General features: G+C 38.3%; 1 protein-coding gene across 1 annotated transcript in view; it reads right to left on the minus strand.

Annotated features, from left to right (window-relative positions):
* Window positions 1-13,876: 13,876 nt before the first annotated feature.
* Window positions 13,877-16,211, minus strand: part of col4a1 (collagen, type IV, alpha 1) — a 47,671-nt gene continuing 45,336 nt past the window's right edge. The window contains exons 51-52 of the mRNA XM_044216571.1: window positions 16,015-16,187; window positions 13,877-15,601 (exon numbers count right to left, since the gene is read on the minus strand). Coding sequence (XP_044072506.1) covers window positions 15,520-15,601; window positions 16,015-16,187 — 255 coding nt within the window. The 3' untranslated portion in view covers window positions 13,877-15,519. The remainder of the gene's footprint in view (window positions 15,602-16,014; window positions 16,188-16,211) is intronic.

Raw genomic sequence — 16,211 nt, forward strand, 5'->3', positions numbered from 1 at the left:
TTCCAGCATACATGTGTTCAGGAGTGTGTGGGTGGTGCTAATCTTAATGAATACAGAAAAGAGAGCTAGAGAGGTCACAAAGTTAAATTATGCATGTAGTGTAATTAGTCAATCAAGTGTTTAAATTAGATGTTGATGTCTCTTTGCCACAAATGAGAAGACGACACTCCCTCAGGTCAAAGAGGGCTTTCCCCAACGAAAAGAACATTACCAGCGACAAGAAGCACAATTATATGTGCTTTGTGTACAAACATGTTAATTACTGCTCACAAAAACTCCCGGTTTATGATGTCTGGCTGTTTGTGTGTTCATCTACAATCAGACTTCATATTTATTTGTTTTCTAATGATGCCATTAGTAGGTTATTAGCTTATCTGATATATGGCTTTAATTACATCCTCATCACATCCTGTACTGCTATTGTATCCAGCAATTTAGAACCCACACTTACATTTTTAATGTCCATCATTACACTTCTGGTGTAGTCACAAAAGCAAAATGTGATCATAATGTGCTATTTAGCTCTTAATTTCTTTTTCATTATCACCTTTGATTTCCAGGATTTTCTCAGTCTTCAGCACAGTACACACAATGGCAACATTCTTAATGAAGATGAAACTTACTGGCCCTACAGATATTTTTATTCCTAAATTAATCTGTCTTGTTTTGTAATGGTATTAAAATCTTATTAGTCAGGATACATAAGCTTCAAATAACATAAATAATTTGTTGAATGCCACTCACATATACACTCACAACACATATAATCACATTTATTTGAAGCTCAACATTTTACGAGTTGAGACATAATATTGAATAAATTGGACGTTGATAGGGGTTGTAATGAAAATCTATATGGAGAGATAGGGACACACATGAACATGCACACAGATACACAGATACATACACACATATACAGACGAGTCCATGCATGCACACAGTTCAATTAAATTTCAATTCAAATGTATTTATATTAGTGCCAACAGAAGTTATCTCGTTGCACTTTTTCTATAGAGCAGGTCTAGACCGTACTCTTTATAATATTATTTACAGAGTCCCAGCAAATCCCACCATGAGCAAGCACTTGGCGACAGTGGCAAGGAAAAACCTCATGCAGAACCAGACTCAGGGTAGGCAGTAATCTGCCGCTGCCGGTTGGGTTTGAGAGAGAGGCTCACACAGGCTCTGCTAATAAAAGAATCAGCCATAAAAGAATATCCCAGGCACACTTACATACATAAATACATTCATCCAACACTCCAGAGAGAGCGTTCAAGCAAAAAATTTGAAAAATGAGAATATTTGCTTTAATGTATTATTAGAATTATTGATATGAGCCCACCCTCTCTTAGCCATGTGCAATTAAAGTGGAAGTAATAGGTAATATGTATGATCACTGGCTGCACTGCACACACACACACACACACATATAATGGTTGCACCATCACATGAATATGAAATTCGAATGATGGAGTTTTATATCGTTCTACCCTTCCTTCCTTCATCTTTCTCACTTTCAGTCCTCCTCCCCCATCCTCATTTCTCCTCCCTCTCTTCTATTGGTCAGAGGCCTGAAGCTTTGAAATATTTAACATTTCAGAATGATCTGCGTCCATCTTCCTCTTTTATGGTGAATCAGACAGCTTTGCTTGAACCCAGGCTTTCCATATTGAGAAAAAAGCTGTTCTTGTAGGTTATCTTCATATAGTCTGTAAGATTCAGTGGTGTTTCTCTCTCAACATGTTTGAGCTGGTGATGGGATCACAGAAGATCACATGTGTATTACGTAGTGGGGTAAAATACTCTGTCTGCTTGCACATTCATCAGTCAGAGGCTGACTGTGTGAGTAGTGGCTAGAGGAGTGGTGGAGTGGTTTTGGCAACCACGGGGGTAGGAGGATGTGAGGAGGTGGACTGATTGCCAGAGAACACAGGAAACGTCCTCCTCAGGCACTGGACAACCCCTGTGGGATAGACAGCTATGATTGTCTGCATCCTGAATCAACAATATTGGAACAAAACATCTTCACACAACGAGCCATCTTCAACTGTAGCAAAATATCCATTTAAGGCTTAGGGAGAAGTTCATCTCTCATTCCTTAAAATCTGTAAGGAATGGGGGTTCATCCTTAACTTACTGCTACAAGTTAGTCAATAAATGAAATTTTATTCAGTAAAGTAGAATTTTTATTTTGTTAAGCTTTAGTTCAATGCACCAAAATGTGAATGAATCCACCGAAACACTGACATTAAATGATAGGTCTGGTGATATTCAACATTTTCCTTATTGCCAACAAATCCCATGAAAAGACCAAAACCAGCAATGACCTGATCCTACTAACAAGTACTTTTGTGTAGCTGAAGACTGATATACAGGTAACTTATTCCTCTGTGCCATAGAGCTCCATTGTTGTCTAAAAAACCTCTAAGAACATACATGAGCTACAATGTTGCACTGGGTCTCTCTTAACATGGGCACTCATGTTGAGTCATTTTCACGTAAACAGCAGTGATATCGCAAATACTCACTAGAGCACCAAATGTGTATTAATCCCAGTCGTGGAAAGTAATTAAGTACAATTTTGAGGTACTTGTAATTTACTTGAGTATTTCCATTTAATGCCACTTTATACTTCTACTCCACTACATTTTGGAGGCGAATATTATACTTTTTATTTCACTGCATTTATTTCCACAGCTTTAGTTACTAGTTACTATGCAGATTTAGATTATTAATACAAAATATAAATCAACTAATACATTACGATGTGTATTCTCATAGGTTAAGATACACAGACAGGGTAGGGTGGTCGGAAAGTAAAGAGACTAACGTGTCTCTTGCGGTGTATGTCTTTTCATTGGATTTGTTGACAACTACAAAAATATAGAACATTGCCAGTTTTAACATTAAATACACTCTCTTCAACACAACACACTTTCTTCCAAGTCTAAATAAAACATGTACAAGATGACTGGGCAACAGGTAATATATCATTTTATATATTTTTAAAATACTTTTTAAACACATTATACATCCAGAAGTGTGGCAAATACGAACATGGTATAGAGATTAATTAACATCTTGATCATTAACTCAATAATGAATACTTGGTTTAATTTAGATGACCATAATTGATTGATGGGGCCTAATTGTGCATACATTAAGCACAATTCCGAATTTAAAATATAATGATTTTGTTTGAGAATTAAGAGATGAGCACACTGAACAATGAAATTGCCATCTGAGAGTTTGACTTGAGGGGGCAGGGAGCCTGAGGACCATGGCACTGAGGTTTTCTTCCTGTCGCAATACAGAAAATGGCTGTCGCTATTCAGTGTGACTGACGCTGTAACTGAGCTCTTCATTTACATACATTTACATACCAACATTTCACTCGTTTCATTTTCTATTTAATGGGGTTTCAACTAAATGGTAAGAGTGGGGACCTTATAGGTACAAACATTGTGTTACTGTGCAGGATAACACGGTGTATGTTTAGATATGTTCATGTGTATATGGGTGAGGGAATGTATATTTGCACATACTGTACAGTATATATTGTATGCATGTGATTAGTAGACTTCAAAGTGAGTTCAAACACATGAATTTGCTAAAGATGTTCTGGCAAGACATGACCTATATGACATTAAATTCCAAACGAGAATAATCAAAAGACCAATAGCAGTGGAAATGCTAACAGCTTTAGGTGACAGAAGATTAAAACCTCCAGAAGTATAGTATAGAGGAGAGACATTTGGTCAACACATGGCTATCCTTGTGTACAAAATAAATTATATAATGAAAGCATATATAGGGGAGAGTCAATAGATACACATTTGCATTTGGAGGCCTTTGGGATCTGAGAAATAGTGGTCTTGCAGGTTGCAGCCTAATGAGATAGGCCTTTACAGTGATAGCATGTGAGAGGAGCTTTGATATGCAAGGAATTGGGTGGTTGACGGTCTAAGCTTTCATGTGTGACGGTACTGAAATAAGAGGATTTACCAACGCCTTCCACAGTTTCACTTGTCTTCATCAGCAGCAATGCCTTTTCTTTAGTTACACGCTGTCAACCTTTAATAAATACAGACTAGACACAGCATGGGTCTGTCAGCATTAATTCAGATCATTTGGGAACTTTCAGTCAGGAAAAGCTCACAGCTAATAATCAGGTCTCACGTGCACTGGCAACTATAAAGCTGAGTCTTGCTAAATATAATAATATGATCCTCTAATTAAGATTAAAGGATCAGACATCTCTTCCACACCTCCATTTATAACAGAGACATAATAGGAGATGATTATGATGATAAGCCTGACCTGTTAATATGTCCACAATAAATGCTGCAGATCAGAGAAGACCGAGACTGTGACAAAGGACAAAAATGGACACATGAGGAGACAAACAGATCGACATAAATGAACAAAAAACTGCCAGCAGCAGAAGACAAACAAATCTGCAACAAAAAAAATATAAGTGTAAAACTGCAGCATTTAATTAATCGTTTGCTTATTACCTACTGTAATAACCTAGCATTACATCCAAAGCCAAGCAGCATAACATTAGCTAATTTCTTTATTTTGTGGGGTTACAGTTATGTAGCCCTGTTCGGAACTGACGCATTTGCTGTGTGGGAGATGGTCCTGGATACTTCTATATCAGAGTTTACGTTAACGCTAGCGGTTGCGTCCTTCTCTTTATTTGGTTTGTGGACGTTTACACTTCAGCACCCCCAGCCAAACTTAGCTTTACGTTTCCCAAACTCACTGGTCTCAAAGTCTTTTCTCTTGTAAAAGTGGCACAGAAAGTCTAACCTCTGTGTTAGACTTTCTTATTATGTTAGATCGGATAACATTTTAATTCTATTTTTGTTTATAATACTGTGCTATAATACTAGGGCTAAGCAGCTCTACCCTCCAATACAAGAACAATGTTGATCTTTATTTACATGTCTTCTACTTAAATCAGCTTGTGAGGATGCTAACTTTTGGCCTAGGACATGTAGCTATAGCCTCAGTCTTTTAGCATTTTATCATGTATGTAGCCATCAGATGTTAAAGACCTGGTAGCAGGGTTTTCATTTTAAAATGAATAAGCTGAAACCAATAAAAATTTGCATTAATTTGCTAGCTAGCTACAGCTGATAAAATTTGCCAGTGTCAGTCATCATTGTGGCTGCTTTTGTTTACTCCGGAATTAAATCAAAGACCTGTTGTTTTAAAAAAATTACCATGAATTTGTAAGGTAAATCTGCCATCGCTATCACTGGAAATTGCATACGTGCAGTACTAGAATGGAAAGCTTGAGAGCCATAGCAACAGTAATCGATGGATCAGTTTAATGAATGTTCAAGTAGCTCTTCAGTGAATTTAAATTAAAAAGTGACCTGTAGTGTTTGCAGGGTAATGTTTGTGAATGTGCATATTATTGTTTGAAAAAACTTGCTGTAGGTTGTAAGAAAGAAAAAAAAGTCTTCATTAGGAGCAGGTGTGTGTTTGTACATGTGTGAGAGTGAAATGATATGGGTGACTGAGTCAGCGAGTGACTCAAATACTGGCAAACCATGTTGTTGCCACTATGTTGCTTTACGTAACAGTTTGTCAGCTGATAGAGGAGCAGAGGAGTCAGTGATGGAGACTGTAAACATGGAAGTTTCCAGAGAGCAAAAGGTCAAAGGCGTCTGTTATCTCTCTGGAGGGATTCACAGTTACAGTTCACTCTTTATAGCTTTGCCCTTGTTGCCCATGTTGATGGAAAATACTCATGGCACATAAATATAAATGGCTGGAAATACACATGCATACACAAACAGAAGGTAACCAAAAAAAGCAAAGTCTCTCCGTTACATCCTTCACACATGCTGTCGCCGTAAGGCTCCATGTATGTAATTTTATGTTTAATCTGGAGTCTCCTGAGACATTGAAGGACAGCCACGCTCCATAATGTTGTTGAGCCAGCATGTGTTGCTATGGTGTGAGCACATTTTCTGACATGTTCAGACCACTGCTGAAAAACAAGTAACTCCCATGAGGGTCTCCCCCACAATAACTGTGTGACAGCATTTGTGTCTGTGAGCGTGTGTACATGTGCATGTGTTTTTGTTGATGTAGGTGTTACTCTGGCCTTCACAAAGGCTAATGGTAGGGTCCATTAACACCAGAACAACCCTAATAGTACTGTAAATACTTGGTCTGCTGGTGTGATGATAGCTTTGTTCAATAATTCAGCAGCTGCTGAGAAAATCAACAATCTTGTTTTCTAAAAGAGCAAACAACATTGGAGACAATGTCATCTGATAACCAGGAGCACAACTCACATAGGGCACAATAGATTATGTGCAGTATGTATGGCTCTACTCAGATGTTCAGCCTGATTCAGTGTACAATATATAAAGTGAAATGGTTTTATTTTACCCACTTTTTTGGTCTTTTGTTGACAACATCACCATCCACTTAGTTGTTGAGCATTCTCAGCGTTAGTAGCTGTAACTGGTTAGCTTCAGCATGCGTGGCCCTTTTATCTATTGTAATTGGACTTCTTTCAGTGGGAGCACATTTGTTAATGGTGCTTGAGGTAAGTGATGACTTCATTCAGTGTGCAAATGAAGCAGCCAAGGCGGTGAGAGATTCCTGCATCCAGCTTGTAATATTAACCGAGATAATTTAGCAGGAAACACGGTAAAAGGTTATTTACGATATGCTGTTATGGATTTGTCTGCTGAGTAAATTAGAATGTAAGTTACAGTGTAGTTACTTAAACACAGCCGATGTGTACTGTGCAGTGAGCCAAGAGCTCTCCACCAACCCTTTACACAATGAAGTGACATTAAGACAGATGGCAGTGTCATGCATAATCAATTGTGCATTTCTTTTCAACACATAGTTTAACAATCATTAGTTGGTCACTTACATTCTGATGTGACAAGACCATAAAAGCTGAAGAAAGTGTTGCCATCAGTTTGGTCCATCGTGACTGAAATACTGGATATATTTCAGTCCTTGATATAATATAGATAATTTTCAACTAATCATATGTGTTCTTTATTGACATGTCTGGTTAATTACAAGAAGGAAAAGTTGTGCTGTACTGAAAATGTAATTTTAACTATGAGTCTTCACACCCTTGGCTGCTAATGTTCACACAACACCCACAATCTCTCAGAAAGAACAGTACCTAATCACTATTCCTCATTGGTGTGAAGACTGGACCGTACAGAGTGTACCTTTTTTTTCTCCGTGGTTTAACACTGCAAACATGAACTGCATGTAAAACTAAAGAATAACTCCTGTGCTGCTCTCCCTGTCTGAAAGGCCCTTGTCAAAGAACAGATGCTCTGTGCAGATAAATGGATACATTTATGGCTCACCAGATATCCACAAACAAACATTACTGCTCTGCTTTCTCCACATATTAATCAGCTGTTTGATTTCTGCATGTGTAGTTATGACAGGCAAGATGTCAGTGCCAGGTAGCAATGGGATGGAATGTAATCTCACACAGTGTAATTCATGACCTTTTCACCCTCTCTTCGTCTGGCAGTTCCGCCTCCCTTTCTGTGGACGGTTTCTATGGTTCCCTTTTTGCCTGACTTCCACACACACCATGTCCCATCCTCAGTCTCAGTTTCCAGTACTAGACACGGATGGTCCATGAATGCCAACCATCTGATCGTACTAACTGTCCAGAAGGCCCAGGCAGACCGTCCTGTGCTGACTGCCAGTCATTTTTCCACGATAATTGTTCCTAATGCTATGCTGCTTCCTGCTACGGCTTAAATTCAGAGATTGCTGTGAATACACCTCAGTAGCTTATTCAGCAACATTTTGGGAAATGTGCTTATTTGCTTTCTTACCAAGAGTTAGATGACAAGATCAATACCACTTTAATATCTGTCCGTTAAATATGAAGCTACAGCTAGCGGCCTGTTATCTTAGCTAAGCAGGGGGAAACAGCTAGCAGGGAGTTTCTGAAGTCTCCACTGGTTGCCTGGCAACCTCAAAGTGACGACAAGACTTTAGGAAGTCCCTGCTAAAACCCCCGTAAAAAACCACAACTTGTCAGTTTTACACTTTTGCTTTTGTACGGATTAAACAAACAAGATATAACATGTTAATTAGTGAGCTTTACAGGTGCTGGCAGGCTGATTTTGTTACCTTTGGACAGAGCCAGGCTAGTTGTTTCCCCCTGTTTCCAGTCTTTATGCTAAGCTAAGCTAACTGTCTGCTGGTTGTAGCCTTATATTTAATGGACAGACATGAGAGTGTTATCGATCTTCTCATCTAACTATCGGCAAGAAAGCAAATAAGTGGAATATCAAACTATTTGAAGAATTAGTATGATAATTTGAAAGGCATTTGTTTGCTGTCAGCAAATGACATTGTTTCTCTTTTCTTTTTGTGTGTCTCCCTGCGAGCGATAATCCAGCATCTCTTTAGTGGAATCTTCCTCCCTGTTGAGGTCTTGTCAGTAGATGGACAAGTCACAACAAAACGAGAGGCTAGGTGAGAGAACATATTGGCTGGTGCTAATGGTGTTAATTGCAAAGCACCATTGAATGTATAGATAACAGTGCAGGGTTACAGGACAGGACATTGATTTGCCTATAAATAAAGAGAATGGTATACCGAGAGAAACATAAAGAGTTATTTAAAAGATTAAGAGTGATATATTTGAGATGAATAAAGAGAAAAGACAGATTGAGAGTTATACTGGAAATCCTCCCACAAATTCACTCCCACTCTTCCTCTTGTGCCCACGCACTCTCTGTTACTGTGACGTCCACTCTTCCTTTTTACTCCTCCGCTCTGCTGTGGAGGCGTTCTGTTCTCCTCTCATTCATACACTGCCACGCTATTTTCAAATTTCTGAGTGGACACTGTGCATTGAGTTGAAATTTCTGTGGAGGAAGAGGAGGAGGAAGCACCATGTTTGGCTTCATCCGAGCACATCAGATTTCCGATCATGCTGAGATCGTGATCAGACCTCACATGAGAGCCAAGCTCTACAGATGGAATTATGTCATCTTTCTACATGGGAAATTGAGGCAAAAACATGATTCAGTAATATTCTCTAATATCTAGGACAGTCTCTCTAATTACAAAAATAGTATAATCTTATTTTTTCAACTAAAAAACAACTAACATTATGCATTTTAAACTTAGTTCCTCCCTCCCAGGTATTCCCAGGTTTCAAGTAATCATTCTGAGAAACAAGTATGTACGCTGTGCCACACAACTTCACTACTCACAATCAGTCTGATCTGCCAGTGCCCAAAGAGAGATTTAGAACACAGGTCTGTAAACTCAAGAGTATTATTTTCATTTTCAAGTTTAGGGAGTACTTTTACTGGGAACTGCTCAAGCTACTACAATTACAGTCTTCACCAGTGTGTTCCTAATGGTATGTTATTTATTTGTGTAATACATTGCATGTATTATATGTAACCCTTTGGTACTTGACGTGACATCTTGATTCTTCATGAACTTAATTTTTTATTGAATGTGTGAATGTGCTTCACACTCAAAACATGTCTTTATAGTATACAGTTAGGAATTTATCTTCTTAAGGTGAATTATCTGTAAATTTGTCCTTCAGTCTGTTCCTCTTTAAGGTCTTTGACAAACTTTAAGAGTTTACAGTACAACAAAACATAAACATTTGGAAGTGTTAATATCATGACTTTGCTAAAATGGTGAAGAAACAGAAAAAGCACAAAATGTGTCACCTAAAACTGAAAAAAGTAAAATAAAATAAAAATGAATGCAAGAGAATTACTCTTTAACTAATAGTCATTGATCTGAATAGTACCTAAGCATTAAACCCCAAATCTCCTGCAAAAAAGTGTGAGGCCTTGACCACAGGATCAAGTTTGTTACTCTCCACAAAGGGGTCCAGCATGGGCCTAAGTTTGCACCATGTCCAGTCAGAGACCTCAACACATGATCCTTTACTCATAAACCAGCAGGTGGGAAAACTGGAGAGGAACCCATTTCAAAGGTGCTGCTGTGTGTCAGAGCAAGTAATGGAGCTGCAGCAGGATGGAAACAGTCAAGTAGCAAAAGAAGAAGTAAAGTGAAAATATTGCCTTTTAGTTTTTTGGGGGGTTTGCCTCTTCACCTGCTGAAGCAGCAATGCTAAATAACAAAAGAAATTAAAACCGTTAAACAATTAACATGATAATTAGCAATATAGTAAAGTAGCATATAATTAGTGGTATAATTAGCTTAAATCCTTTCAGGATGAAAAAGCAGCAATATGTCACCACATGCTGAGACTTTGAATGCATTTTGCAACTAGCAAACCAGACTGTAGTGGAACAATAGGCTGTTTTACTGTTTTTAGGATGGTGATAGGAAAAAAAAGTAAAATTACACTGGTATTAGCCTTAAACGTAAAAACGTAAAACGTGTATTGTCCTTGTGCTGTCACATGTGTGCCCGGTCTCAGCATGTCCAGCATGTACAGGAACCATGAGCCTATAACATAAGGTCACATCAAAAGGAATCTAAACCAGAGCGATAAAAAAAGCATGAAGAAAAAAGTGTATCTGAGGAGATACATGGCATGTCTATACCTTCAACAGGTCAACGGTATAAGGTTGTTTCATATACAACTGCTAAGGTTAACCATTTAACTTACAGACTGTTGAAAATATTCAGGTTCAAGATCAATTTGTCTTAGCATCCATTAAAATAATTGCCTGTTTGGTTGATTTTATTTTATTCTTTATCAATAGAGAATGTTTCAGGTTATTAGTCAAACCTCTAGCAATACATATACAACATTTTTGGGTAACGTACATAAAACATATACGAAGCAACAATGCTTGATTTTCTATACTGGCTTCTCTATTTCAAATACTTATTACACTTATAGTATAGTATATATTTTCAACAGTGGCTCCAGAGTTGTAGTAATTGTTGTAATTGAAAAGTGTTTTCACTTAAGTTGCCCGATTAGACTTATTCTTAAGGTGTGGTCGCACCAGATTTCGCTGTGTGGAAGAGGGGAGATGTATTTGCTTTTTATCGCAAATTGAACAGGAGGAGGAGGACAATGATAGAGGATAATGACTGTAGCGAGTTGATAACAAGCTGTATAATTTACCACTTATGGACTGCTGTTGTTAGTCCGCTAGCCACGCTAGGGGACTGTGTGGACATGCACAAACCGCAGGAATAACATCTCCCTCACCAAGATTTGTGTAGGGGTCCAGCCAATCTATAGTTGTTAACAGCACCTGTAGTAAAACAAATACACATAAAAAATTCCTAAATTAAACTAAATTCGAAATACTTCTCAGTGGCAACTGTCTGCTTACCAACAACCAATGTGACTGGTTGAGACCCTGCTGTGCTGAACCCACTAACAAACTTAACTGTTTGCAGGTGATACAGATTCTCCAGTCACATTAACATCAGAAATATTCCTTGGTGAAATAATGGTGAATTTTGTTCATCATTTAACTGTCCTTTCAGCATGTTGTTAGTTTCATTAGGGGGGAGAATGAATCACTCCATCTAGTTTCTCTCCAATGACAGCAGCAATGATGCAGGTACCTGTAGCTGAAAGTTGAATATGAATACTTCTCATCCTGTGTGTAAGAAAGGAAAACTTTTTCATGAAAGCTCTCACTTTACCTCTGATTGAAGCTGTTTGTGTAATCTCAGACTGATGCAAAAGTCCCTCTCTTACAGGTGTGTGTGAGTATGTTTGTAGGTGTTTGCCCTGTATGGCTTCTGTTGTGTTTTGTGCTTGCTGTGTTGCAAGCTAATCTGTATTTGGCCCAGCTGAGGTCAAGGGGGTGTGGCAGAGGTTGTGGCTTCTGTGCTTGATCCAGTCAGGAGAAAGGTCCGGGTCATACTAACCTCCTGACGTCTTCCCGCAGAAGTATCATAAACACATTCTGGAAAACATGACATATTAAGTTACGGGAACTTAGTTAAGTTCTTATTATCAGTTTGACATATATTAATGAACTCTACAAATTTCAGCAACGGTCAAGTCAACGGTCATTATGTGATGAACTTGCTGTCAGTCAGTCAGTTTGCTCTTTCCATAAACAACATTATGGACATGTTACTGCCCTAAAGTTTTACCAGAATAATCCCCAGTTCTCTTGTGTGCAAAGGTGATTGTGACTCTTAAGTCGAGTCTCAATTTAGCAGTGTTAGCAAACAACTGATAGGATTAATACACTTAAAGAGGTTAAAGTCTTAAACTCCAAAGCCCCTGAGCAAGGCTGAGCATCGACCCTAACCACATGGCATTAACCCTAAACCTAACCTTAACATTCTTAGGCGATGATAACAATTCATGTGGCATTGATATATGTGTTGTGATGTATATGTGTGTGATTTTTACTTATTTAATGATCATTCTGTCTGAAGACTTCATGGCAAAGTCAACAATAAATGTGGCAAATTTCTCAAAGTGAGTTTGGTCTCTTATGATGTCAGATATATTTGGCCTACTTTTCAGTAATGCTCACTTAGTGTCATAACCCTGTTTTCTACAGATAGTACAGTTTTCACAGCAATAATCGCCATGATATTAATTTTCATAGAGGAATAGTGTTGCTGTTGATTTTATATAATACAGTTTGAATGGGACTTCTCTTCATTTTCAGAGTGTAAACCAGCTGTGAGCTACTTTTTCACTATTATAATATAACTTTGTATGTCCAACTGAGTACAGTACTTGCCATAGTTGAAAGCTTTGTAGTTTTTTAAGAACTTTTAAATTGGTTTTGTTGACTATACATGTAAGTTGATGTTTTTTTCATTTTCATTCATCCTTATTTCCAAGAAACGTTATTAACTTATAACCTTATCTGTTCTGTTTTATTGAAGCATTTCACAAGTATTATAGCTCTATAATGTAAAATCTATAAGTGAATATCTCCAAAACTTAAATGATTCAATCTTCAAAATAATTTGTTATGAGACACAACCCACTATCAAATTGACTGACACGTGTATTAGTAAGCACCAACACCAGACAACAACTAAATACAAGTTTTGCATCAGTATTTTCTGTAAATGCAGCTGTAAAATAGGCATAATGTTTTCAATCATCACTTGAGAAAAACAAAAATTTAGTACAAAACAAATATTGATTGGACTTTTTAAGTAAATGTGTCAACTGCCTCTGGTGTTACAGGTTATTCTTTATATAAGCAGATGAACTGTTTTCAGCCACTTGTCTTGTGAATGTAGCCTTCACCCTAACTGCAGCCATCTCAGCCTTGAAGCAAATGATCTTGATCGTGGTCATTAGGCCATTGCCCTCAGTCATACCTGGTATTTGACCATTTGGCCTTTTGGTGTGGTATGGCCATCCAGTGTCAGAGGTCAAGGCCTTGTAAGACATGTTTATGAAGATAGCCAGGGGTCAAGGCCTCTGTTTATCCATCTGGTGACAAGACAAGGGATAGGATTCCGGTAATAGATGAAAGACGAGAGTGGAGATGAAAGGAAGGGTTATCTGGTTCTCTGTGGAGTGTATCGATCTGTTTGTGTTTTCATGGGGTGAACGGGTTTGTTGGCCACAGTCCCAGCAGAAGTGCTGAGGTATTGGCTGCATCACACTGTGGAAGTCTTGGTGCAGAGGCTGCACTTAAATTAGGGTTCAAGATAGATTTGAGGTCAGCATTTGCTGCCCATGTGTTGGGATAATAGCCAGTGGCAGTAAAAACAAAAAACACTGAGAGCTTGTGAATCACCTGAATGGAGAGCTTTGACATCATGAATCATCAGCAACTTACCTACAAAGTGTTCTGGTGCTGCCCTCTTGTGGGCTTTTAAAAAAACTGTATTAGAGATCTTCACATCACATTTGAAACATATAAACCAAAAGGAAAAAGAACACCTATCATAAATTTATAAGAATATTCTACAAATCACTTTATTGCAGGAATTACACAGTATGGGATCTGGAAAATATAAAATGTCAATGAAGTGTTTCTGTTTGTTAATTAGTTACGATTTTTCCAACTGTAATCAAGTTCGTTTTATGATAGTAAACACTGCTAATACTGTATATACTTCATGGAGCATTTTATCATAACCAAGCACAACACACAAACAAAAACAGGTTACGGTCAGTGTAGAGTAACTGCTGTAACGTTAACAGTAGAAAACGTTGCATCTTTCAATAGCTTTGAAAGGAACACAATAACAATATGTTTGGGGTCCAAGAGGCCTTCCTCCTACTGAGCAAGACTAAAGTTATCTCCAAATACTGCATATTAAGGGATAAACAAAACACAAACCTGTTAAGACCTTTTTAAAGCATCTCAACTTGCATAGACACTTATAAATACAATCCTCCTCATCTGTCTGTGTTAGACTCGGATGTATAACAATGATGTGATGACCCTTCAGTCTTAATGAAAAATACTTTTTGCATTAAATCAACAGGGATAATAACAGTAATTCAGTCAAGTACATGAGTAAAATAGCAAGTACATGTTATGTGTAAGTATATATACATGTGCATTTCTTTGGGATCAGAAACATTTGGTTCACGTAATGTGAGAAGAGTAAATCCTTTAACACACAGCTGTTATACACAATGTTCTGAGAGAGTAAAGGTATAGGTAAGGTGATGTATTTGTCTATTTGTTTTTGTGGTTGTCCAACAATATATATGCAGGCATCACAAAACACGCACCTCTTCCAAGCAGCTCAAATCCATTCATATATGTACACTCACACACATACATACACACACCTGCCAATGCTATTTCAGTGCTGCTTTGTATGTCACTAAGGCGCTGTTTGTCAGACGTTGAAACACTGTTCTGATCTATGGAATCTCACATACACTCAAGTCCAACATAATCTCATAAATCTTATAAATAAAAATGGACTTAATAACACGCAAAGTAATTCAATAATAACCTGAGGAGAGTATGTTGAACTATGTTAGTGAGGAATGCATTGTATTTACAACAGAGTGATTGTGATATATCTGTGTCGGCAACATTATGGTGATTTAGCAAATGACAAGCATCTGTAACCAGTGGTAAGTCCCATCCTTTACATTACTATGTTTAAACAACTTAAAAGGTGTGAAAATCTATAATAATATCTGGCTATATATTTGAATGCTGTGGCACTGGTAGGGAAGGGAAATAAAAAGTAAAAAATGGAATAAGGTGGATAAGTAAGATTGAATAGCACCTGACACAAACAACTCTTTCAAAAAGAACACCAGTTTACCAGTTTAGGGGGCATGTACTCAGTGCAGTGGTAAACTAGGTGCAATTCTTTAGAGACATGTTGTGATCACGTTAGATAAGTGTTCTGCATGGAAGAAAAGGCCACTTGGTCTCTGTGTTCTGGTTTGTAATGTTCAATCTCTGGTTGTTTTGCAAACCACATCTCTGTCCCTCTCCTCTCACACATGCAGGAAAATAGCACCATCCTTTGAAAGCAGGAACTAGAGCCAAGTCGAGGACGTCATTGCACGTGGTATTGCTCATAGGTTAGGAAGGAGGGCTCTGGTGTTGGGGTTTATGTCCTCTTCATGCACACCTGACAGCGGCTTATATGTGTTCGGAGACTGCCTGCTTTTAGCGTTGTCGGGACAGGTTTCCTGGAAAGAGGTGGAGAGGAAAAACATCAGCTGTCCACCTATATTGCCAAGCTCATATTGTAAATGTGGAGGAAATGTGATAATGGAAACAACTGAAAGAATAACTTAACACCAGGCTGAAAAGCATTGTTTTTCCATCCTCTCTGATTGAAAGTTTCAAGCCTTTTTCAACTCTGACCACACACAGCATCACTGAAGGGTGTGGTTGGGTGTAGTCAAGGTGTGCTTTGTTTGTTGCACCTGCAACCACACCCAACAGTGATGTCACGGTGTCCTTGAGTACACCTGTACATCACTGCAGTAAGGTGAAAAGTTAACGCACTGGAGGTCAGCAAAAACAAGATTTTCTAGAGGTGTTAAGTTACTTTTTAATGCGAAACAAGAAACACAATATCTGAGTGTTTCTGTCTTACGTAAACATCTCATTGTCTTCAATGGTGGCAAGCCAAAAGCTGTAGGAGTTGGCGTAGTAGTTGCAGGTTCCACGACCGTGACACTCGATGAATGGAGCACTGCGGAATTCCTCCAGGCAGGAACCAGGAGAGGCCAGAGCCTGGCCTGAACCCTCAGCACCAGCACTGGTGTGCTACACAGACACACACAATGAAAA

Source organism: Siniperca chuatsi, linkage group LG12 (genome assembly GCF_020085105.1).
Source record: "Siniperca chuatsi isolate FFG_IHB_CAS linkage group LG12, ASM2008510v1, whole genome shotgun sequence".
Taxonomy (NCBI): domain Eukaryota; kingdom Metazoa; phylum Chordata; class Actinopteri; order Centrarchiformes; family Sinipercidae; genus Siniperca; species Siniperca chuatsi.